This window comes from Babylonia areolata, chromosome 14 (genome assembly GCF_041734735.1).
Source record: "Babylonia areolata isolate BAREFJ2019XMU chromosome 14, ASM4173473v1, whole genome shotgun sequence".
NCBI classification, from domain to species: Eukaryota; Metazoa; Mollusca; class Gastropoda; order Neogastropoda; family Buccinidae; genus Babylonia; species Babylonia areolata.
The window spans coordinates 35,196,258-35,222,420 of NC_134889.1; the positions used below are offsets into that span (position 1 = coordinate 35,196,258).

A 26,163-nucleotide genomic window follows, 5' to 3' on the forward strand; every position below is an offset into this window, starting at 1 on the left:
AAAAATAACAAAAAAGAAAGAAAAAAGAAAAAAAAACGAAAAACAAAACAAAAACTATCTCTCTCTCTCTCTCCCTCCCCCCTCCCTCTCTCCCCCTCTCTCTCTATTACACACAGACACAAAAATAAAAGTCTCAATCCTACACATCGAATGTTAGCCAAGACTCAAAGAAAATACAACATCAAGAATTAACAGCAATTAAATTCTATAGAGAAAATACAAGAAATTGAAAACAAAAAACTAAAGTGCAAAGACCGTTCACTACTACTACCACTACTGATGATGATGATAATAATAATAATGATGATGATGATGATGATAATAATAATAATAGCATTACAGTGACATCCATTTCCGAACTACGAAACAAACTGTAGGCCGGCTATTTATAAACATAAAACTGTTTCAAAGCTTTTGTTGAACCTGATGTAGATGTTGAAACAAACATGTTTGTATGCTCACCCACCATATATACCTTGAACAGTCTGTGAAAAAAGGATCTGTGTTTAGCTCAACATAAAATGTGGGAAAACGATGCTTTAAAAAAAAGGCAGTAAAAACATAATCCTTCTGATGTTACCCAGAGTCATGAACCTCCCTCCACTTTCTAAGTCAGTTGCATTGGGTCTTTGTGTGTGTTGTCTGCTGTTAAATGCTTATTGTCATTTTTGTCTGTGTGGGCATGTGGGTGGGTTTGGCACTGTGAATGTGCAGCCTAAGTGTGGACATTTTTACACACCCAATATTAAGTTTTGATGAAAAAATAGAGAAACCTTTTTGACCAGATCATTAACTGATACAAAAAGGCCTTAACTTTTGCACGTGAGCACATCGCTTGTCAGTACTGAAATGTAATGCACAGCATTCATTCTTTTCTTCTACCCCTCTTTCACCCCCTACCCCAACATCCTCCATAGTTGGCACTGACGCACACCTCGTTCCGGAACAACTACGGCACCAACTCAGCGCACGCGCGGAACTCGCTGACAAACTGCGGGCTGCGGCAGGTGGAGTATGGGGACCACCGGGTGTACTACCAGAACACGAGGAAACGCGGCATCAACATCCTGGTCGACATCATGTCGCGCCTCGGCCGCAAGGAGGAGGTGGTGTCGGAGGTGAGTTGTGAACTGTGGTGTGTGATTTTGTGGTTTTGTGTAATCTTGGTTGTTTAAACGCGTAATACAGGTAAATTGTAAACTTTAATGTAACTTCATTGTTTCGTGTGATCTCTTGATAATGTTAACACATACAGGTGAATTGTGAACTGTAGTGTGACTTTATAGTTCTGTGTGATCTCTTCATTATTTAAACACATACAGGTAAGTTGTGAACTGTAGTGTGACTTTATAGTTCTGTGTGATCTCTTCATTATTTAAACATATACAGGTAAATTGTGAACTGTAGTGTGACTTTATAGTTCTGTGTGATCTCTTCATTATTTAAACACATACAGGTAAATTGTGAACTGTAGTGTGACTTTATAGTTCTGTGTGATCTCTTCATTATTTAAACATATACAGGTAAATTGTGAACTGTAGTGTGACTTTATAGTTCTGTGTGATCTCTTCATTATTTAAACACATACAGGTAAATTGTGAACTGTAGTGTGACTTTATAGTTCTGTGTGATCTCTTCATTATTTAAACACATACAGGTGAATTGTAAATTCTGATATGGCTTTATGATTATCTCCTTTCCTGACTGTCACTCACTCATTTCATTTGGTTGAAGAAGAGCCAGTGGCTCGATACTCTGCCTCTTTTATCCCATGAAAGTCGACTCTTACCAAGATCCTTTTAGTCTACCGTTTACTGTTTAACCTGACCTGATGATGATGTTGACCTGACCTGACCTGACCTGTTGACGTTGACCTGACCTGACTCAGGTGCCACACAACGAGCGCCTGGAGTTCCTGGGGGATGCGGTGGTGGAGTTCCTGTCCAGCGTGCACCTGTTTTTCATGTTCCACTGGCTGGAGGAAGGTGGTCTTTCCACCTACAGGACCGCTCTGGTGCAGAATCAGCACCTGTCCCTCCTGGCCAAGGTGGGTCGGGGCAGTGGGAGGGGTGGTGTTTGGGGTGTCGGGGTTTTGGGTTTCTTTTGTGTTGTTTTGTATTGCTTTTTGTTGTTTGTTTGTCACAAGAAATTTCTCTGTGGAGTTTGGGATTTCCTTTGGGTTGCTTTGTTTTGCTTTAAGTTTTTGTCACGAGAAGTTTTTCTGTGTGAAATCAGCCTTCAGACTGCAGGTAAGCTGTTCTTAAACGGCGGATAATTCACTCCCCAGCCACTGCCATGAAAGCTGTACCCCAACGGTGACTAAATATCTCTGTCTTGCAAAAGCTGTTGTTTTGGGGTTATTATATTGGTAGCTTTAGCTTCGCCAAGGTTCCCCTGACTCATGTAATAACTTGGAAGTACCCTGCATCAGTCGTCAAGGAATGTGGTTTTTCAGGTGATTTTATTGGCTGACTGGAGCATGTCGATGATTCATTATCTGTGTGGGCAAGCCAAATGATGATGCCTTGTCCAAGCCCACTGTGAGCAAAACTAAACACCTTGACACAAGACTTAGCTGCTGCTCAGTGAAAATTAGAATGAATGCTTGAAGAAGATGAAAAATAGACTGTAGTCTGATGATTCTGTGGAAGAGGAAGGAGAGGAATATGAGCCTGTTCTTCACCCAAAGAGCTGAACAGAGTTTGATTATTATCATTTTTGCTAGCATACAGCATTTAGTGATTTGAAAGAAGAACACTGTCACATCGTGTGACAGGCAGGCCTGTGAGAGATAGTAGGGTGGGGTAGGTATCAGATTACAGTGTGCAGAGTGAATCAGAACACGAGGTCAAGTGGGAAGGGAGGGGGAGGGGCAGTGGCGTGCCCATTTTCAAATCTATGGGTTTGACATTGGGCTGATAATTTTGATCCAAATGGTTTTTGTGTGAGTGCGTTTGTGTATGTGTGTGTGTGTGTGTGTGGTGTACTTGTCCATGTGTGTGTATGTGTAATGTTTATTTTATTTATTTATTTATTTTTTTGATCACAGTATTCTCTGCATTGTCCATTCATTTTCCTGTCAGAAAAAAATGTATACTTTTACCCATGTCATTTTAGAATTTGACCCAGAATATATTTTTTCTACACCTACCCCTTTCCTGTGAAAATTCTCTGGCAAAATAGGACCCAGTCATTTGCTAGGTGAGTACCACATCTGCTAGGCAGATGCCTGACAGCAGCATAACCCAGCACACTTGTCAGGCCTTGAGAGCATGCATGTATGTCTGTGTACCAATCAGTGCATTCCTTTTTACATCATTTTGCCATATATGTCTGTACCAATCAGTGCATTCCTTTTTACATCATTTTGCCATATATGTCTGTACCAATCAGTGCATTCATTTTTACATCATTTTGCCATATATGTCTGTGTACCAATCAGTGCATTCCTTTTTACATCATTTTGCCAGAGGACAACACTTTCCTTGCCATGGGTTCTTTTTTGAGTGCGCCAGGTGCGTGCTGCACTTATTGGTTATTTACCAATCAATCAGAAGTATCCCCTACCCCCTTCACTGACAATCAGTGTCAAGAGCTGTGGAGGGTGGTGGTGGGGTGTGAGGACAACACTTTCGTTGCCATGGGTCCTGTTGCAACGCGCCAGGTGCGTGCTGCACACGGGGAGCTCAGCTCATTGTCCCATCAGTGTGGCTAGAAGCTCCGTTTGACTTCTCCAGTTTAAACTTGGGAGAAAGGGCCAGAGTGTCTTAACCATTCTGCCAAGAGTTCCTCCTTGAGAAACTGAAAGTGACCCCGTACGTTCCGTCATTGTCACAGACCCTGCACCTGCAGGACTTCATGCTGTACGTGCACGGCCCTGACCTCTGCCACGAGTCTGACCTCCGACACGCCATGGCCAACTGCTTTGAGGCGCTCATGGGTCAGTCAGTCCCCTTGTCTCTGGAGGCTTTGAGTTTGTTTTCTTTTTGTTTCTTGTTTTTTTTCTTTTTTGTTTGTTTGTTTTGCTTTGACATAGTCGTTGTTGAAGGTGTAAGCACACTTGCATGGTAACATAGAGAGATTGTAGACACATACATGCATACATATGTATATATATTAAGATTTTTTTTTATATATATAATTGATATAGATATTTAGATAAACACAGACGCAACACACACAACACACACACACACACACACACAAAATATACACAAACATAGGCGCGCGCGCGCATACACACACACACACACACACACAGAGTCTGTATTTTAGGAAAACGTACTAGTCACAGAAAGGTGTGCTGAAACTGAAGAGAAAAGCCTTCAGCCCTTGTTTTGGCAGTCACCTGCATGTTATGTTTTGTTTTGGTCAGTGACTGCTGGTAGTTGGTGTGATAATGCTTCACACACTCACAGTCATTAGTTTTATTCAACATGAAGAGGGCAGATGGAAACAGTAATATCTTTAAAAAATATTTTTTACCCACTCTCGCAGTGTGTGTCAACGCCTCAGGGGGTCTGTTTCTTCTCTTTCCCCCTCTCTCACTGTGTATTGTATGAACACCTTAGGTACACTGTCTCTCTAGTTAAAGATCAGATCACATCAAATAGATCAGATAACTTTATTATCTAATAAAAAGAAACCAGGTGCCATAAAAAAAATCCCGTCTACAGACAGGTACTTAACACAAATACATGAAACACAACTTCATCAAAAAGGAGCAATGAACATATAAGACGTGCATGTAAAACTAAAGTATTGGATATTGTATTCACTTAAATATTGTTGTTAATAAATAGCGTAAACATGTTGAAAGACACCACAATGCTGACGTTGCACATATCATATTGCACATTCGTTCAGCACATTGTTACGTATTCAGCTTGATACTGTTAGCTACAACAATTCTTCCAACTATTTATTCCCCACTCCCACTTCATGTTTTGTATGAACACTCCTGGTACACTGTCTCCTTTATTCCACACTCATACTTAGTGCTTTGTATGGACATTCCACTTTTCCAGGTACACTGTCTCCTTTATTACACACTCTCACTCCATGCAGTATATGAACATTCCACTTTTCCAGATACACTGTCTCCTTTATTACACACTCTCACTCCATGCAGTATATGAACATTCCACTTTTCCAGATACACTGTCTCCTTTATTACACACTCTCACTCCATGCATTGTATGAACACTCCAGGAGCACTGAACTCTCACTCCATGCACTGTATGAACGCCCCAGGAGCACTGAACTCTCACTCCATGCACTGTATGAACACTCCAGGAGCACTGAACTCTCACTCCATGCACTGTATGAACACTCCAGGAGCACTACTCTCACTTCATGCATTGTATGAACGCCCCAGGAGCACTACTCTCACTCCATGCATTGTATGAACACTCCAGGAGCACTACTCTCACTTCATGCACTGTATGAACACTCCAGGAGCACTACTCTCACTCCATGCATTGTATGAACACTCCAGGAGCACTACTCTCACTCCATGCATTGTATGAACACTCCAGGAGCACTACTCTCACTTCATGCATTGTATGAACACTCCAGGAGCACTACTCTCACTTCATGCACTGTATGAACACTCCAGGAGCACTACTCTCACTCCATGCATTGTATGAACACTCCAGGAGCACTACTCTAACTTCATGCACTGTATGAACACTCCAGGAGCACTACTCTCACTCCATGCATTGTATGAACACTCCAGGAGCACTACTCTCACTTCATGCACTGTATGAACACTCCAGGAGCACTACTCTCACTTCATGCATTGTATGAACACTCCAGGAGCACTACTCTCATTTCATGCATTGTATGAACACTCCAGGAGCACTACTCTCACTCCATGCATTGTATGAACACTCCAGGAGCACTACTCTCACTCCATGCATTGTATGAACACTCCAGGAGCACTACTGTAACTTCATGCACTGTACAGGGGTGCAAGTGGTTCCGTCTCATATGGATTTCCGTCTTGATGAAATTTCGATTTTTTTTTTTTTTTTTTTTTGTCCCTATGCTTTTGGTCCGGGAAAGTTTTGGTCGGAACTTGAATACTGAACTATTCACCGGAAGATGGAACTCTCTTGACTGGTTGACCAGTGCTTAGCTAAATTGAAGCCAGCGCCAGCTGTGTCTGGCCGCGCGCGCTGTGTACGACTCCCATTTTTGCCGCTGGAATCCGGATGGGACTGTTCGTTGGAAAGCGAGAACAGAGAGAATGTGTGTGTGTGTCTGTGTCTCTGTGTGTGTGTGTGTGTGTGAGAGAGAGAGGCGCACACACACACACACACACACACTGTTACTTAGCCCTGAAACTGTATTTTACCGAGAGAAAAAAATCGCCTAGGACGGAAAATCATAGAAGCAGTCCGTCCCCGGGACGGACAAAAAATGAAAGGGGGAGGAGAGACATTACTGTTTCACCCCCTATTTCGTTCGAGTAAAGTAAACACAGAGTGGTATATCCCACAACCAAAGGAGGCATCACTTTTTTAATGAAACGTCAGTATAGGTGGCTGGCCTACGTGACACTAAGCATGTGCTTTCAGCGTGCTTACCGCGTGATCGTCAGCTTCTCGAATCTGATTTGCTGTTTTTCTATTTTCTGAAATGCAAGGGCCAGCAGTTTGGCTTCACTTCCCGCGCTAGCCTAAGCTCTGTCTTTGCGAAGGGGAAGCATCTTTGCTTTAATCTTCGGGTAGCGGGAAGCAAAACTGCAAGTTTTTCACATGCCAGAATGCCGTTTTTGGTAGTTTCTGACGAGAGAAAAGCTCGAGAAATCGACAAAGATTGTAAGAACAAGTGGAAAAATGAATGGCTCAACCATGAAGACAAACTGAAACGGAAATTCTCGATGTGGTGCGCGAAAATTGACGCAAGTGGTTTGGCTATTTGCAAATGCTGTAACAACACAAAACTGAACTATGGAAAAAACGGAAAGAGATCGTTGGTGAAACACAGTGAGGATCCAGACCATCTTCAACAGCTCGCTTCCTACTCGCACACCTCCACAATGCCTTGTGCAAAACCTCTGTTTGCTGGCCCTAGTTTGACGGATAAAGTCATGGACCTTAAGATCAGAATTTGTTTGTTTCTCTCTGAACACTGCCTTCCATTCAGTCTCTCTGAAGACCTAGTGGACTTAATAAAGACTTCAGCTAAAGACACAAAGGCTGTAGAAAGCCTTCACATGTCCCGACTAACAGCAACATATTACCTGACACACGGCATTGCACGTGCTTAGTCCATTAAAAGCATTACCTAAAATCCATAAATTTTCCTTGCCAAAAATATAAATATTTTCTTCTTGAAAGGCACTCTGAGAGGCCCTGAGAGAGCAGGAAAATGCACGAAATGCGTAGGCGGCCGGGGCTCCGCCCTGGACCCCGCTGGGGGAGCTTACGGCACTCCCCCAGACCCCCTAGACCGGACTTCAGTCTTGCCACTTTTTTCCACTTGCACCCCTGACTGTATGAACACTCCAGGAGCACTACTCTCACTCCATGCATTGTATGAACACTCCAGGAGCACTACTCTCACTTCATGCATTGTATGAACACTCCAGGAGCACTATTCTAACTTCATGCATTGTATGAACACTCCAGGAGCACTACTCTAACTTCTTGCACTGTATGAACACTCCAGGAGCACTGAACTCTCACTTCATGCATTGTTTGAACACTCCAGGAGCACTGAACTCTCACTCCATGCATTGTATGAACACTCCAGGAGCACTACTCTCACTTCATGCATTGTATGAACACTCCAGGAGCACTATTCTAACTTCATGCATTGTATGAACACTCCAGGAGCACTACTCTCACTTCTTGCACTGTATGAACACTCCAGGAGCACTGAACTCTCACTTCATGCATTGTATGAACACTCCAGGAGCACTGAACTCTCACTCCATGCATTGTATGAACACTCCAAGAGCACTACTCTCACTTCATGCACTGTATGAACACTCCAGGAGCACTACTCTCACTTCATGCATTGTATGAACACTCCAGGAGCACTACTCTAACTTCATGCATTGTATGAACACTCCAGGAGCACTACTCTCACTTCATGCACTGTATGAATGCCTCAAGAGCACTACTCTCACTCCATGCACTGTATGAACACTCCAGGAGCACTACTCTCACTCCATGCACTGTATGAACGCCTCAAGAGCACTACTCTCACTCCATGCACTGTATGAACACTCCAGGAGCACTGTTTCTGGACGGGGGGCTGGAGACGGTGGACGCTATATTTGGGCGCACCCTGTTTGGTGACGAGGCGGAGTGCCTGAAGATCTGGCAGAACCTTCCCCTCCACCCCCTGCAGGAGGACGAGCCGGCCGGAGACAGACACTGGGTGGAGTCCAGCCCAGCTCTGCAGGTAAAGCATCTGATGGAACTTTTCTTCTTATTTCTTCTTCTTTTTTTTTTTTTTTTTTTTTGGTGCCCCATCATATGCACTGTTTCAGTGGCATCACTCCCACGCCGCTCATTTGGAGTCCCCCCCACACAGCCACACCCGAGTTCGTCTGTCGCAGTCCTGGTGCTGGCAGTCCACAGGGAACCTTCGATGTTAGGTCACCAGGAGGCCACACACCAGAGGAGACCCTGCATTGCTGCTGAGTCACTTTTGTGGTGTTCGGTAGTGCCTGTTCTGATTTAATGTACTTAGTACAACACCTACTAAGCCTCCTACTGAAGACAATAATGGCTGAGCATCTCCAGATTATTTCTTTTAGACATCAGATGTGGTGTAGTGTATCTGGATCTGTCTGCATGGTCAGACATCTTGGAAAGTGAAACAGAAACCTGAAAGTGCAGTTAGGGGTGTCATCACTGGCTTTGCTGTGTGCTGTGCTCTGTTGCTGTGGTCTTGTGTTACTGTTGTATGTTCGTCAGTCGTGTCCATCTATGACCATCAGCAGAGGAGGCAACTGCTGTCCCTGACTGTCTGGGCTAGGATTTGATTATGGTGGAGAGTGTCTTGCTCAAGTTACATCCCCACTGTCTCGGCCAAGAGGGTTTCAGGACAGTCATCGTTGTGATGGTTCCCCATGGCCTACTAGCTCCCAGGGCTACAGCACTAAAAGCCAGTGCAGTCTTGCCTCTTAGTTTTGAGAGTCGTAGTCCTTCACGAAAAGGTTAAGCCGTAAATGAATTCCCATTGGAATGGATAAACCATTGATCAAACAGCTCTCACTTTATGTTGGCCCAACAGTAAGCTTATATCTGTTTCTGATAGAAGCTGAGCATTTAGTGTGTTATCTAATCCAGAATCGGCCTCTTCTCCCATATGAGGATTCACACCGACAGATAAGCCTGCCTGCCTACTTATCCGTCGGACCGACGGGAGACTCCATCCTAATACAGAAAATGGCAAAGTGATGTCAAGTGGGGCAAGTTTTGTTAGCAGTCTTTAAGTGCTGCATGGATCGGCCTGTGAAGCTACATGTATGCTGTATGGCAACTTAGCAAGGTTTTAATCAAGGTCTCATGTTTCATTTATGTCACTGTATCTATCTAATCTATCTATCTATCTTTCTATCTATCTTTCTGTCTGTCTGTCTATCTTTTTAGGTGTGTGTGTGTTGCTGTTGTTGTTTTTATGTGCGTATATGTGATGAAATGCTGATGAATAACAGTATACAATGTAAAAATGTATATGTGTGTGACCTCTGTGTGTGTGTGCATGCGGGTGTCATGTGTATTACTGTGTGTGTGTGTGTGCATGCATGTGTGCGTGTGTGCATGCATGCGAGCATATGATTATGTGTACATATGTGTATGTGAGTGTATGTGTAATGTATGTGTGTGATATGTATGTGTGTGTGTTATATGTCTTTGTGAGTGTGTTGTGTGAGCCTTTCACTGCCTTTGAGTATCCATGCAAAGGGTCAGCTGTAAGGTGAGCCAGGAAAGGTAGTGTGACTAAAGTGGAGGAGAAGAATAGCAGACTGCACAGATGTGTTTGTTGTCACAGAAACTGATCACCTTTGAAGAGTCGACTGGTCTGACATTCAGCCACATACGAATCCTGGCCAAAGCGTTCACACATCGCAGTGTGGGCTCAGACAACCTTCTGACAATGTGAGTGTGATTTGTGTGTGTGTGTGTGTGCTAGTGTGTTTGTGTGTATATATGTGTATGTTTGTGTGTTAGTGTTGGTGTGTGCATATGTGTATGTATGTGTGTGTGTGTGTGTATGACTGTGTCTGGTTGTGTGTGTGTGTGTGTGTGTGTGTGTGTGTGTGTTTGTGTGTGACACTGTGTGTGCATGTTTTTGTTCTTCCTTTAATGTCTGTCTCTTTAAGTGATGTATGTATCAACATTGTGTGTGTGTGTGTGTGTGTGTGTGTGGTTTTTATATGTGCATAAGTGTGTCTGTCTGTAAGTGTGTCTGTGACAGTTTGCTTGTGTGTATGTGTGTGTGAGTGCATTTGTGTGCCTGTGTGTATGGTGGTGGTGAGTGGGAGGTGTGACCGGAAATGGGTGAGTGACATATAAAACCAGACAGTGTGTCAGTGTTTGTACACTGGGCAGGTAGCATCTCATCTGCACATGTCCTGTAAGTCGGTTTGTAGTTGTGTGTCCTGTGTCCTGTGTGTTTTATACAGGTTGACTTTATACAGCCGCATGCTGTGTCCTGTGTGTTTTATACAGGCTGACTTTATACAGCCGCATGCTGTGTCCTGTGTGTTTTATACAGGCTGACTTTATACAGCCGCAGCATGCAGGGAGCCTGTCCGCTTTGTAGAGATCTGTTACAGTAGAGAGAGAGAGAAAGTGAGAGACAGTGAGAGAAATGGAGAGAGAGAGGAATTTTGTAGGGGGGGTGGTGGGGGGAGAGAGAAAGAGAGAGAGAGAGGGGGGGAGAGAGAGAGAGAAAGAAAGGAAGTGAGAAAGAGACAGAGCGGAAGTGTGTATGTGGGGGCCGGGAGGAAAAGTGGAGGGGGTGGGGGAGGAAGAGAGAGAGGGAGAGATACGAGTGTGAGTGCATGTGTGTGTCTTGGTGTGCATTTTGAATCATGTTGTGGAAAAAAACATGCTGTTCACACTGTTTTGTGAGAGCTCAGAGCGGAGGATACCATGTGGAAAAAGTCTGACTGACCATTATGTAACAGGGGGAGGAAGGTGGCAGAATGGTTAAGACGCTCATCTGCCAGTACACAGTCCATGAGGGCCTGGGTTCGAATCTCGCTCTTGCCCACACTCCCAAGTTTGACTGAAGAATTAAACCAAGCGTTAAGTCATTCAGATGAGACGATAAACAGAGGTCCTGTGTGCAGCACGCACATGGCACACTGAGAAAAAAGCCATGGCAACAAAAGTGTTATCCTCTGGCAAAATTCTGCAGAAGAAATGCACTCGGATAGGTACACACACACATACACACACACACACACACACACACACACACACACGCACTCAAGGCCTGACAAAGTGTGTTGGGTTATGCTGCTGGTCAGGCATCTGTCCAGCAGATGTGGTGTGGCGCAGTGTATGGATTTGTCGGAACGCAGCGATGCCTCTTCTGAGAAAGTGAAAACTGAAGCTGAAGCTGTGTGACAGGGGCCATAACCAGAGACTGGAGTTCCTGGGAGACACAGTGCTGCAGCTGATCGCGTCTGAATACCTGTACCGGCACTTCCCAGAGCATCACGAGGGTCATCTGTCGGTAAGACCCCCCCTCCTGTCCCCTCCTCTGCCCTCCTCTCCCCTCACCCCCTTGTGGTTATCCTGTGACCAAAACACACTTCCTCTTTTATTCTGGTTTTTTCCTGTCTGTATAATGTGTTTGTATCACTGTATTTGAAAAAAACCCTTCATGTATAATGTCTTTGTATCACTGTATTTGAAAAAAACCCTTCATGTATAATGTCTTTGTATCATTGTCTTTGAAAAAAAACTTCATGTATAATGTCTTTGTATCACTGTCATTGAAAAAAAACCTTCATGTATAATGTCTTTGTATCACTGTCTTTGAAAAAAAACCCTTCATGTATAATGTTGTATCACTGTCTTTGAAAAAAAAAAAACCCTTCATGTATAATGTCTTTGTATCACTGTGTTTCAAACACCTTCCTTTTTATTGTTTTTTTTTTACCCCTTTGTAAATGTCTTTGTAATGTTCTTTGTATCACTGTGTTTCAAACACCTTTTTATTTTCCCCCCACTGTATAATGTCTTTGTATCACTGTATTTCAGACACTTTCCTCTTTCATTCATTTTCCCCCCCTCTGTATAATGTCTTTGCAATGTCTTTTTATCACCTTATTTGAAGAAGCAAGGAGGCAGAGTGGTTAAAAGGCTTACCAGCATATACAGTGTCCTTGACAGTCTGGGTTCAGATCCCACTCACACACCCTTTCTCCCAAGTTTGACTTGAAACTCAAGCTGAGCCTCTTGTCATCCCGTTTGCAGCACACACTTTGCGCACTGAAAAACAACCCATGGCAACAAAATTATGTAACCCCCCCCCCCCCCCCCCCCTCCAAAAAAAAGACAAACTTTTAGGTGCATAAATCTATACCTGCACGCACTCAAGGCCTGGCAAGTACATTGGGTTATGCTACTGTCAGGCATCTCCCAAGCAGATGTGGTGTAACGTATATATGGAATCATCTGAACGCAGTAATGCATCCTTGAGGAATTGAAACTGAAACTTTTGGTGATATTTTTTTTTCTGTGTGATGCCTCTGTGTGACTCTCTGTCTCAAGAATGAGACAGTGGAGTGATGGCCCAGAGGTAACGTGTCCGCCTAGGAAGCGAGAGAAACTGAGCGCGCTGGTTCGAATCACAGCTCAGTCACCAGTATTTTCTCTCCCTCCACTAGACCTTGAGTGGTTGTCTGGACGCTAGTCATTCAGATGAGACGATAAACCGAGGTCCCGTTTGCAGCATGCACTTAGCACACGTAAAAAAAAACACGGCAACAAACGGGTTGTCCCTGGCAAAATGCTGTAGAAAAGTCCACTTTGATAGGAAAAACAAATAAAACTACACACAGGAAAAAATACAAAAATTGGGTGGTGCTCTGTGTTGCAACGCGCTGTCCTTGGGGAGAGCAGCCCGAATTTCACACAGAGAAGTCTGTTGTGACAAAAAACCCCAATAAAACAAGAATACTATAAACGTAAGAAAACGCTGTGATAGAATCGGTTAGGAGTTTGACTTCTGATTCAGTGTTCACCAGTAATCATGGTTGGAGGCTACGCTTTGTGCATGGTGTGGAGCCCTTGAGAAAGGCCCTTTACTCCAATTTTCAGTGTTCACCAGTGATCCTGGTTGGAGGCTACGCTTTGTGCATGGTGTGGAGCCCTTGAGAAAGGCCCTTTACTCCAATTTTCAGTGTTCACCCGTGATCCTGGTTGGAGGCTACGCTTTGTGCATGGTGTGGAGCCCTTGAGAAAGGCCCTTTACTCCAATTTTCAGTGTTCACCCGTGATCCTGGTTGGAGGCTACGCTTTGTGCATGGTGTGGAGCCCTTGAGAAAGGCCCTTTACTCCAATTTTCAGTGTTCACCAGTGATCCTGGTTGGAGGCTACGCTTTGTGCATGGTGTGGAGCCCTTGAGAAAGGCCCTTTACTCCAATTTTCAGTGTTCACCAGTGATCCTGGTTGGAGACTACACTTTGTGCATGGTGTGGAGCCCTTGAGAAAGGCCCTTTACTCCAATTTTCAGTGTTCACCAGTGATCCTGGTTGGAGGCTACGCTTTGTGCATGGTGTGGAGCCCTTAAGAAAGGCCCTTTACTCCAATTTTCAGTGTTCACCCGTGATCCTGGTTGGAGGCTATGCTGTGTACATGGTGTGGAGCCCTTGAGAAAGGCCCTTTACTCCAATTTTCAGTGTTCACCAGTGATCCTGGTTGGAGGCTACGCTTTGTGCATGGTGTGGAGCCATTGAGAAAGGCCCTTTACTCCAATTTTCAGTGTTCACCCGTGATCCTGGTTGGAGGCTATGCTGTGTACATGGTGTGGAGCCCTTGAGAAAGGCCCTTTACTCCAATTTTCAGTGTTCACCAGTGATCCTGGTTGGAGGCTACGCTTTGTGCATGGTGTGGAGCCCTTGAGAAAGGCCCTTTACTCCAATTTTCAGTGTTCACCCGTGATCCTGGTTGGAGGCTATGCTGTGTACATGGTGTGGAGCCCTTGAGAAAGGCCCTTTACTCCAATTTTCAGTGTTCACCAGTGATCCTGGTTGGAGACTACGCTTTGTGCATGGTGTGGAGCCCTTGAGAAAGGCCCTTTACTCCAATTTTCAGTGTTCACCAGTGATCCTGGTTGGAGGCTATGCTGTGTACATGGTGTGGAGCCCTTGAGAAAGGCCCTTTACTCCAATTTTCCTCACTCTACCCAGGTGTGAATGGGTTCCTTACTTCAGTTGGAGAAGATTAAAACAGGAGAAGGAGAGGATTGGACCCCACCTCCCTGAGCTGAGCCCTGGGCACAGTGAATATGAATTCACTGCCCCTGGTGGCCCTGAAGGCTGTGGAAGGTGTAACGTTTTTAACCCTACGGCACATTCTGGTTATAAGTGCATGCCGGGTTTACAGTTTCTGTTGTGTTTGTAGTTGTTGAATGTGTTTGTGTGTTTGATTTTGTTGCCAGAGCGTTGCGTTGAGTGAGAGTGATTATGTGGGATCTCCACAGCAACATTTTCATCATGCTCATCCTCATTCATAATTCAGAAACACTGAAAACAGTCCCAGATTTTGTGGCTTCGTTTGTATTTTGTATTTGTAATACTCTGTCACAACAAGTTTTTCTGTGTGAAATTCAGGCTGCTCTCCCCAGGGAGAGCACGTTGCTTCACTGAGAGCACCACCCATTTCTTTTTGTATTTTTTCCTGCGTGCAGTTTTATTTGTTTTTCCTATCAAAGTGGATTTTTCTACGGAATTTTGCCAGAACAGCCCTTTTGTTGCCATGGATTCTTTTATGTGCCCTCAGTGCATACTGCGCACGGGACCTCGGTTTATCGTCTCATCTGAATGACTAGCGTCTAGACCACCACTCATGGTCTAGTGGAGGGGAAGAAAATATTGGCGACTGTACCATGATTCGAACCAGTGCGCTCAGATTCTCTCGCTTCCTAGGCAGACATGTTACCTCTGGGCCATCACTCCACACTGTGCTCTGATGGTGACCTCAGTTATGGTCCCCCATTCCTTCCTCCATTACTTACAGTTTGTTCAGTGATGGTGGATTTATGGGAGATGGTCATCGTGAGTGTGTGGAGAAGGCATGATATCAGTGAAATGGTGTAGGACATTGGACAACAAAAAGAAAAATGATGGATATGTATAATAACTAAAAGAAAAATGATGCATGTGTGTGTGTGTGTAAGCTAGTATTGGCTAACACATTGGCATGCCTGTGTCTTGACTTGAAACACCCACATGGACACACACACACACACACACACACACACATGCATGCACTCAAGCACACCCACACACGCACGCTCGCACGCATATCATATCCTTCATTTCCTTACGAGACCCTCTTCAGTGAGACTGAGAGGGGCTTTGGCCTTGACCTGGTGACCCTGATGTTGACAGCTGCTGAGGAGCTCCCTGGTGAACAGTCGGACCCAGTCCATCGTGTGTGACGACCTGGGCATGACCAACTACGTCATCTACGAGAAGGGCAACGAGCGTGGCAACGACACCGCCGAGATGAAGACCAAGCAGAAGGCGGACCTGTTGGAAGGTGGGTGTGTTGTGTGTTGGAAGGTGTGTGTGTGTTGGATTTGCATTTTGAGAAGATAGACTGGTTAATATTCATTGTAGTCCCAGAAACCTGTGCATCACACACACAGTAGTGGTTAATATTCATTGTAGTCCCAGAAACCTGTGCATCACACACACACAGGGTTTTCACTTTTCCCTCCCACCCCAACCCTTACCTCCTCTGTTTTTTTTTGGTTTTCAGTGTTTTTTTTTCTCCTTGTCTTTTATCATTTCAAGTGGAAAGATGTTCAACTGAAGTCAACAACAGCACATCGAGTGAAAAGTCACATTGTTCTCTGTACAGCCTTTCTAGGAGCACTATATGTGGACAGTGGCATGGAGGCCTGCACCTTGTTCTGTGATGTCTGCTTCTTCCCCAGGCTGAAGGTCAGTGCCCTTGTCTTCACTTTTACTTTCACTTTCTCTTTCTCCGTCACTTTCACTTTTCACTTTCTTTTCTTTCACTTTTCACTTTCTTTTTCAATTTCACTTTCTTTTTCTCAGACACATTTTCCAGTACGATTTTGGCGTAATTTGTACACTGTTTTTATTTGGGACTATGCCAGTACGCAAAAGCAGATTTCATTATGACTTTTGAGGAAAGGAAAAAAAAAATTGTTTAGTCTGTCAAGAGTTCTGGTCCACAACAGCAAAGTGGAGAGCACAGTTTTGACGCTGCTTGCGTGGCGACAGGTTCTCTTGCACGACAGGTGTGACCAGGTGTGTGCATGTGGAGGGATAGAGTGTGTTTGTTACCAGGTGTGTGCATGTGGAGCGATAGGGTGTGTTTGTTACCAGGTGTGTGCTTGTGGTGGGATCAGGTGTGTATGTTACCAGGTGTGTGCTTGTGGAGGGATAAGGTGTGTTTGTTACCAGGTGTGTGCTTGTGGTGGGATAGGGTGTGTTTGTTACCAGGTGTGTGCTTGTGGTGGGATAGGGTGTGTTTGTTACCAGGTGTGTGCATGTGGAGGGATAGAGTGTGTTTGTTACCAGGTGTGTGCATGTGGAGCGATAGGGTGTGTTTGTTACCAGGTGTGTGCTTGTGGTGGGATCAGGTGTGTATGTTACCAGGTGTGTGCTTGTGGAGGGATAAGGTGTGTTTGTTACCAGGTGTGTGCTTGTGGTGGGATAGGGTGTGTTTGTTACCAGGTGTGTGCATGTGGAGGGATAGGATGTGTTTGTTACCAGGTGTGTGCATGTGGAGGGATAGGGTGTGTTTGTTACCAGGTGTGACCAGGTGTGTGCATGTGGAGGGATAGGGTGTGTTTGTTACCAGGTGTGTGCTTGTGGAGGGATAGGGTGTGTTTGTTACCAGGTGTGTGCATGTGGAGGGATAGGGTGTGTTTGTTACCAGGTGTGTGCATGTGGAGGGATAGGGTGTGTTTGTTACCAGGTGTGTGCATGTGGAGGGATAGGGTGTGTTTGTTACCAGGTGTGTGCATGTGGAGGGATAGGGTGTGTTTGTTACCAGGTGTGTGCTTGTGGAGGGATAAGATGTGTTTGTTACCAGGTGTGTGCTTGTGGAGGGATAGGGTGTGTTTGTTACCAGGTGTGTGCTTGTGGAGGGATAGAGTGTGTTTGTTAACAGGTGTGACCAGGTGTGTGCATGTGGAGGGATAAGGTGTGTTTGTTACCAGGTGTGTGCTTGTGGAGGGATGGGGTGTGTTTGTTAACAGGTGTGACCAGGTGTGTGCATGTGGAGGGAAAGGGTGCATACTGTTTTTGATATTGACCGTCATGTGTAGGTTGGCTTGTTTTCACAAGTCAAAATGATCTTTATTGGGGGTGAAAGAAGAAGCTTGCACAATTTTTATTTTACGTCCTGCCCTCAGAAAAAAACAGAGAAAAGAAAATTAGAAGGAAAAAGGGGAAGGGGGCAAGGAAAATATAACATGAAGAAAAATCAGCCACTGAAAGCAAGAATTTCTATGGGAAAAATCAATACACAGACAAATGTTGACAAATGTGTGTGTGTGTGTGTGTGTGTGTGTGTGTGTAGGACTTCATCCTGAACCAAGACTGGAACGACCCCAAGTCTCAGCTGCAGCAGTGCTGCCTCACCCTGCGGAAGATGGGGGCCGGGGAACCCGACATTCCCTTCTACAAGTCAGTGTGCATTTGTATTTGTAGTACTGTTTTTGTCACAACAGATTTCTCTGTGTGAAATTCGGGCTGCTCTCGCCAGAGAGAACGCGTAGCTACACTGACAGCACCACCCATTTTGGGGGTATTTTTTCCTGCCTGCAGTTTTATTTGTTTTCCTAAGGAAGTGAATTTTTCTACAGTATTTTGCCAAAGACAACCCTTTTGTTGCCGTGCTTTTTTTTTTTTTGCTTTTTTTTTTTTTTTACGTGCGCTAAATGCATGCTGCACACAGGACCTCAGTTTATCATCTCAGCCGAATGACTAGCGTCCAGACCACCACTCAACGTCTAGTGGAGGGGGAGAAAATACTGCCAAACTGCCGGCATGATTCGAACCAGTGTGCTCAGATTCTCTTGCTTCCTAGGCATTACCTCTAGGCCATCCCTCCACTGTTTGTGTGTGTTTTGTCTGTATGTATGTGTGTGTGTGTCACAGATTAATCATGGCATGTGCATACATGTGTGTGCCTTTCAGAATTGTTGTCAAACATGGATTTGAAGAGTGTGTGTGAGGTAGAATATTTGTGCATACACATGTATGCCTTTCAGAATTGTTTTCAAACGTGGATTTGAAAACTGTGTGTGTGTCATAAAATGGTCATATGTTTGCCTTTCAGAAAATGGATTGGAAGACTCTGTGTGTGTGTGTGTGTGTGTGTGTGTGTCTGTGTCATGGGATGTGCATACATATGTATGCCTTTCAGAATTGTTGTCGAACATGGATTTGAAGGCTTTGTGTGTGTGTCATAAAATGGTCATGGCATGTGCGTATGCCTTTCAGAATTGTTGTCGAACATGGATTTGAAGGCTTTGTGTGTGTGTCATAAAATGGTCATGGCATGTGCATACATATGTTTGTCTTTCAGAATTGTCGAAGATGGATTTGAAGATTCTGTGTGTGTGTGTGTGTGTGTGTGTGTGTGTGACAGAATAGTCATGGCGTGTGCATACATTTGTATGCCTTTCAGAATTGTTCTTGAACATGATGGATTTGAAGTGTGTGTGTGTGTGTGTGTGTGTGACAGAATAATCATGGCGTGTGCATACATGTGTATGCCTTTCAGAATTGTTGTCGAACATGGATTTGAAGAGTGTGTGTGTGTGTGTGTGTGTGTGACAGAATAGTTGCGGCGTGTGCATACATGTGTATGCTTTCCAGAATTGTTGTCGAAGATCATGGATTTGAAGACTCTCTCTCTCTCTCTCTCTCTCTCTCTCTCTCTCTCTCTCTCTCTCTCTCTTTCTCTCTCTTTCTGTGTGTGTGTGTGTGTGTGTGTGTGTGTGTGACAGAATAGTCATGGCACGTGCATCCATGTGTATGCCTTTCAGAATTGTTGTTGCAGATGATGGATTAGAAGTGTGTGTGTGTCTGTGTGACAGAGTGATCGAGTCACTGGGGCCATCCAACACCAGGAAGTATGTGGTGGCAGTGTATTTCCGCGGGGAGCGCTTGGCGACGGGGACGGGACACAGCATCCAGCAAGCCGAGATGTCGGCCGCCACCAACGCCCTCAAGATCAGATCAGGTGGCTGTCTTACAGGACATTTATATTAATTACAGACGTTTCTTAAATGTATAAACCTCAAATGTGTTTGATATATGCGAGTCTTTTAAAGTTTTATTTCAATAAAAAAAAAGTTTGTTTGTCGGTTGTGTTCGGTAATCGATTAAATTGAAATGTTTGTTATTAGTTGGTGGGGTTTTTTTGAGTGTTTTTTTTTCTCTTCTTTCTTCTTTGTGTGTTATGAAATAGAACATATGTAATGCAGCACGCATGGATGCTGTGTAGACATTGATACACCAACCTACATGACCCAGATGCACAGTGTGAAACAGCAGTGTTCTCTGTCCCCTCCCAGAGCTCTTCCCCATCCTCCAGCACCAGCGACGGTTCCTGGACAGACGCCAGAAGCAGGTGGAGAGCCGCAAGCCCCGCCAGTACCGCACACTCCCCACCGCCCAGCCCAGGAAGCCCCGGGCCGAGAACCGAACCAGCCGGACTCAGAAACCCTCGTCCAGCTCGTCGCGACCGTCCAAGAACTCCCGGCCGCCCCCGGCATCGTCGTCCTTGGGCCCTGGGCACTCCCGGCATCGTAGGGATTCCAGAGACTCCAGATCCGTGGACTCTAGAGACTCCAGATCCCTGGATTCCAGAAGTGTGGACTCCAGAGATTCCAGATCCCTGGACTCCAGAAGTGTGGACTCCAGAGACTCCAGATCCCTGGACTCCAGAAGCCGAAAGTCCACAGGGTCTGGCGGTCGCAGACCCATGCCGTCCAAGTCAGGGAGGGGCAACTCTCAGAGTTGTGGTTCCAGCATGCGCTCCCCGTTCCCATCACCTGGTTCCAACCTGGCCGGGTCAGGGTCAGGGTCGTTTACACGCAGCATGTCCCGGTCGTCCAGTTCCTCGTCGGTGTCCGGCATGGGTCGTCTCCCTTCTGCTGGGGGTTGCCTGGAGTCCTCCACCCGCCTGCAACCTTCAGACGCCTGTCCTGCGCCGCGCTCTGACGGCTCAGGTGTCACCACCTAGCCCCCAACCCTCCCCCCTCCTCCCTCCTCCCCCAACCACCCCTGGCCGGCCTTCCCACCTCCACCCGGCCAGGGTCTGCTCTCATCAGTGCACTGCTTTTGTGACAGGTATGACAGGTATGATTGATCAGTGTCTAGGATTGATAATGCCATGATGACAGGTATGATTGATCAGTGTCTAGGTTTGATAACGCCATGATGACAGGTATGATTGATCAGTGTCTGGGTTTGATAACGCCATGATGACAGGTATGATTGATCAGTGTCTGGGTTTGATAACGCCATGATGACAGGTATGATTGATCAGTGTCTGGGTTTGACAACACCATGATTGATCAGTGTCTGGGTTTGATAACGCCATGATGACAGGTATGATTGATCAGTGTCTGGGTTTGATAACGCCATGATGACAGGTATGATTGATCAGTGTCAGGGTTTGATAACTCTGTGATGACTGGTATGATTGGTCAGTGTTGGGGTTTGATAACTCCGTGATGACTGGTATGATTGATCAGAGTCAGGGTTTGATAACGCCCTGATGACTGGTACAGTTGGTCAGTGTCAGGGTTTGATAACTCCGTGATGACTGGTACAGTTGGTCAGTGTCAGGGTTTGATAACTCCGTGATGACTGGTACAGTTGGTCAGTGTCAGGGTTTGATAACACAGTGATGACTGGTATGATTGATCAGTGTCGGGTTTGATAACTCCGTGATGACTGGTATGATTGATCAGTGTCAGGGTTTGATAACGCCATGATGACTGGTATGATTGGTCAGTGTCTGGGTTTGATAATGCAGTGATGACAGGTATGATTGATCAGTGTCTGGGTTTGATAACGCAGTGATAACAGGTATGATTGATCAGTGTCTGGGTTTGATAACACTATGATTGATCAGTGTCTGGGTTTGATAACGCCATGATGACAGGTATGATTGATCAATGTCTGGGTTTGATAACACCGTGATGACAGGTACAGTTGGTCAGTGTTGGGGTTTGATAACTCTGTGATGACTGGTACAGTTGGTCAGTGTTGGGGTTTGATAACTCCGTGATGACTGGTATGATTGGTCAGTGTCAGGGTTTGATAACTCTGTGATGACTGGTATGATTGATCAGTGTCGGGGTTTGATAACTCTGTGATGACTGGTATGATTGATCAGTGTCGGGGTTTGATAACTCTGTGATGACTGGTACAGTTGGTCAGTGTCGGGGTTTGATAACTCTGTGATGACTGGTATGATTGATCAGTGTCAGGGTTTGATAACTCCGTGATGACTGGTACAGTTGGTCAGTGTCAGGGTTTGATAACTCCGTGATGACTGGTACAGTTGGTCAGTGTCAGGGTTTGATAACTCTGTGATGACTGGTATGATTGGTCAGTGTCAGGGTTTGATAACTCTGTGATGACTGGTACAGTTGGTCAGTGTCAGGGTTTGATAACTCTGTGATGACTGGTACAGTTGGTCAGTGTCTGGGTTTGATAACTCCGTGATGACTGGTATGATTGATCAGTGTCAGGGTTTGATAACTCTGTGATGACTGGTATGATTGATCAGTGTCAGGGTTTGATAACTCTGTGATGACTGGTATGATTGATCAGTGTCAGGGTTTGATAACTCTGTGATGACTGGTACAGTTGGTCAGTGTCAGGGTTTGATAACTCTGTGATGACTGGTACAGTTGGTCAGTGTCAGGGTTTGATAACTCTGTGATGACTGGTATGATTGGTCAGTGTCTGGGTTTGATAACTCTGTGATGACTGGTATGATTCGATTCATCTGTGTCTGGGTTTGATAACGCCCTGATGACCGGTTCCATTGATCAGTGTTTGATTTTGACACGCCTTGATGACCAGTACAATGGCTGGAGGAGAGCTGTGTTACTTTGGACAGGAGTTGTGCCCTGAGGTCAGAGCACCTGTCTTGCAAGGGAGAAAATCTAGGTCCTGGTTTTAATTCAAGCCGAGGTTAGGGCTGGGCTGCTTGAGCGATCTGAGCATTACTGAGTGATTAGGGTTGGAATCCCGGTCACGGCGCCTGGTGGGTAAAGGTGGAGGTTTTTCTGATCTTCCAGCGTCAACAGATGGGGAGACAGTGGTTTGTCTCTTTTCCCCTGCTGTTGCTAAAATATAGTCCTTTCAAACAGGTGTCTTTAGATGGTTCATAGAATTGTTTAGCAACTTCACATTGTTAACGAATTATTACGCATCGGATTATGAAAAAGAGAAGAGTTTTTAATTATCTTTTTTGTTTACATTTTTTTTTTTTTATTAACACAGATTTATACTGTATTTTCTGTGTCAAACAGTTCACTGTTGAGTGAACCTGAATTTTTGTTGTTGTTGTTTTTTTGTTCAATGGGAGAAGAAACATTGTTTTAAACAGACATGGGGAGAAACAGCAACAAAAAGATCTTAAACTTTTACCATGAAGAAAAGAAAAAAGAAAAAAAAAGAACAGTAATCAGAAAAAGATAATCAGTCAGAACAAACAAAAAGTCTTTAGTTTTTACCTATGAAGAAAGAAAAAAAAAAGATAAGAAAACAAGAACAGCAACCAGAAAAAGATAATCAATCGAAACAAGCAAAAAATCCTAAGCTTTTACTTGTGAAGAAAAGGGAAGTGTAAATAGAGAAACAAGTTAATTGAAACAAAACAAAACATTTTTATCTTTTACCAACAAAGAATGGGAAGCTGTAACCAGAGAAAAAAAAACTCAGTTGAAACAAAAAAACAACAACAAACAAACAAACAAAAAGCTTCTTTTATTTTTACCAAGGAGGACAGGGAAACTGTAAGTAGAGAGAAAAAAACTCAGTTGAAACAAACAAACAAACAACAAAAAAGAAACCCACATTTTTTTACCAGTGAAGAGAGGGAACCTACAACCAGTGAGAAAAAAATCAGTTGAAAGAAACAAAAATGTTTTGTCAACAAAGAAAAGGAAAACTGTAAGCGTCAGGGATGCTTTCAATACTTACATGTAGTTTGTCAGAGACGTTTTATTTTCCATATTATAGGGACCCCCCCCCACACACACACACACCCTGCACACCCTGCACCCCCCACCCCCACCTTCCTACCCATCACACACAAAATTGCACATCAAGTTGTCATATTGCAAGGCACACAGACACACACACACACACACACACACACACACACACACACATACTCACGCACACACACACACACACACACACACAGAGGGTTACAAGACACTGAAGTCAGTACCATGAGTGGAAAAATAAAAGAAATGAACACAAACATGGAAATCGAGAGAAACAGAAAAAAAACCGGCATTCACGTTTTAAGCAGCTGAAAAGTGTACTTCAACCGCTGACAGTTGAGACTGGTTGTTGTGATTATGTGACATGTCAGGTAGACAGGCTTGTAACAGCAGTGAAACAAGAGGATTCTGTACACAGTTCTTGAGATCAACAGCAGTGAAACAAGAGGATTCTGTACACAGTTCTTGAGATCAACAGCAGTGAAACAGGATTCTGTACACAGTTCTTGAGATCAACAGCAGTGAAACAAGAGGATTCTGTACACAGTTCTTGAGATCAACAGCAGTGAAACAAGAGGATTCTGTACACAGTTCTTGAGATCAACAGCAGTGAAACAGGATTCTGTACACAGTTCTTGAGATCAACAGCAGCAGATCGCTGTGAGGAAAGCAGACATTGATTGATTGGACAGGAAATCTTTATTCAGTGGAGTCGTTTATGTGGCGAACATTGAGACCCCACAGCTGGGCGATAAACTGCTTGGTTTGATTTGAGTGGCAGACTTGGGTATGGATGTGTCTGGAAGTTTGCGTCATTTTGAAAAAGATTTCATTTTCAAAAATGTGTTTTGAAAAAGTTTTGAAAATTTTTTTTATCTGTGTTATCAAAAGTGTGTCTCAAGAAAGTTTTTTTTTGTTTTCTTTAATCCCAGAAAGCGTGTTGGGAACATTAAATGTGAAACTGATCTGCTTCGTGTAAGTTGGTAGCTTTTGGCGACCAGCATTGCAAGACTTGAAAGCTGCTGGCCATTTACTGCTTTTGGAAACGGAATAATGCATGCTGCAGTCCAAGGGCTAAGAACAGACATCCGTTCAGGTACGGTGCGCAGTGTACTTGGGCCTGTAAGGATGAATTTCCAGCCTGTCGTCGCTTTCTGTGGGGATTGACAGAGAGTAAATGAGGCTGCCACACTCAGTGCATCACCCATGCTTTTCTCATTTGATGAAGGAGATAGTGCTGAACTCCCAGTTTGTTTCGTTGCTGGTGTTGTGACCAAATGAAAACGCTGTCTCTTTCCACGTGGTGGTGTTTTTCATCTCATGTCAGCACTGCAGAAACTGGTAAGTGACTTGGGGTCACATTTGAGAAAGTTGTGAAACTCTTCACTCTGTGAACTTGATGTCTGCTGTACTGTGTTAAGTGAAGTAGAGTCTTTTCCAGTCCTCTGAATCAGACCAACATTCCTTGTCTCGTGTTGATTTTCATCATCATTTCTTCACTCTGGCCTGTCATTTACCTTTTATTCTAAAGCTGTTTAAAAGCGTTTGAACATTTCTTTTTTTTCTTTTTTTTTTTTTTTTTTATTAAAAAAAAAAAAAAAAAAAACATAATGGAAGAACTGAATTGGGTCATGGTTTAAAAGATGCAGCTGTTGAAAATCCGAGGTGTGAATTGCAGTCAGCTGGACTGTTGGTTTTCAGCCATACAGTCCTGTTGGACAGACTTTTACACACATTTTCACACACACACTGTAACACGCTTTGAGGTTTGGCTGTATAATTGCTTGTATTCAAACATTGTGTAGAGCCCATGTGTTGTTGGTTTCCACAAAATGTGATGGAAATGTCCATCAAAAAAAAAAAAAAAAAAAAAAAAAAGCCCCTTAAATGTGTTAGGTGTGTTTGTGTAGGTTTAAAATGCCCCTCAAAGAAATGTCCATGTAAAAGAAATTGTGTAGGTTTAAAATGCCCCTCAGAGAAATGTCCATGTAAAAGAAATTGTGTAGGTTTAAAATGCCCCTCAGAGAAATGTCCATGTAAAAGAAATTGTGTAGGTTTAAAATGCCCCTCAGAGAAATGTCCATGTAAAAGAAATTGTGTAGGTTTAAAATGCCCCTCAGAGAAATGTCCATGTGAAAGAAAAAAACACTCCTGCTTTATATTCCATGGAAATATTTTCTGTGAAAAATGTCAAGATTTTTGTTGCTGTAAACCAGTGTGTGTGTGCCTCTGTGTGTGTTCATTTGTGTGTGTGTGTGTGTGTGTGTGCGTGCGTGCGTGTGTGACACACAAAGTCAATGTGTGTTTGTTTCCATTTTTGTTTTGTGTACATGGATGTGTGCAGTGATTAAGTGTGTCTGTGTTTGTGTGTGTCTGAGTGTGTACGTGTGTGTGTGTGTGTGTTGGCACATGTTTGTGACTGAGTGGATGCAAAATGATTTTTCTACAGAAGAGAATAGTTGACTAAGTAAAACCATGGAGAGACTGGAAATGAGGATGGCGTTAAGTGTCAGTGTAGAATGTTGTCGGGTTCAATATTCCAGCTGCTTGCATACATGTACACTGCTGTAAGTGTTAGTTTCTGCAATTTGATTGTTGCCATCATATCATTGATTCATATCACTGGATGGTGATGGTTGTTAGGATCCAATCATTGAATCGATCTCCATGGTGGGGTGGGGGGTGGGGGGGTGATTGTTGCCATCATAT

At 44.2% G+C, this 26,163-nt stretch overlaps 1 protein-coding gene across 1 annotated transcript in view; it reads left to right on the plus strand.

Annotated features, from left to right (window-relative positions):
• The window catches only part of LOC143290018 (ribonuclease 3-like), a 30,606-nt gene extending 10,018 nt beyond the window's left edge, over positions 1–20,588 (plus strand). Inside the window, exons 6-16 of the mRNA XM_076599343.1 lie at positions 918–1,118; positions 1,889–2,047; positions 3,838–3,940; positions 8,246–8,418; positions 10,018–10,124; positions 11,607–11,712; positions 15,599–15,749; positions 16,074–16,156; positions 17,769–17,875; positions 19,294–19,439; positions 19,774–20,588. Coding sequence (XP_076455458.1) covers positions 918–1,118; positions 1,889–2,047; positions 3,838–3,940; positions 8,246–8,418; positions 10,018–10,124; positions 11,607–11,712; positions 15,599–15,749; positions 16,074–16,156; positions 17,769–17,875; positions 19,294–19,439; positions 19,774–20,444 — 2,007 coding nt within the window. The 3' untranslated portion in view covers positions 20,445–20,588. The remainder of the gene's footprint in view (positions 1–917; positions 1,119–1,888; positions 2,048–3,837; positions 3,941–8,245; positions 8,419–10,017; positions 10,125–11,606; positions 11,713–15,598; positions 15,750–16,073; positions 16,157–17,768; positions 17,876–19,293; positions 19,440–19,773) is intronic.
• The last annotated feature ends 5,575 nt before the right edge of the window (positions 20,589–26,163 follow it).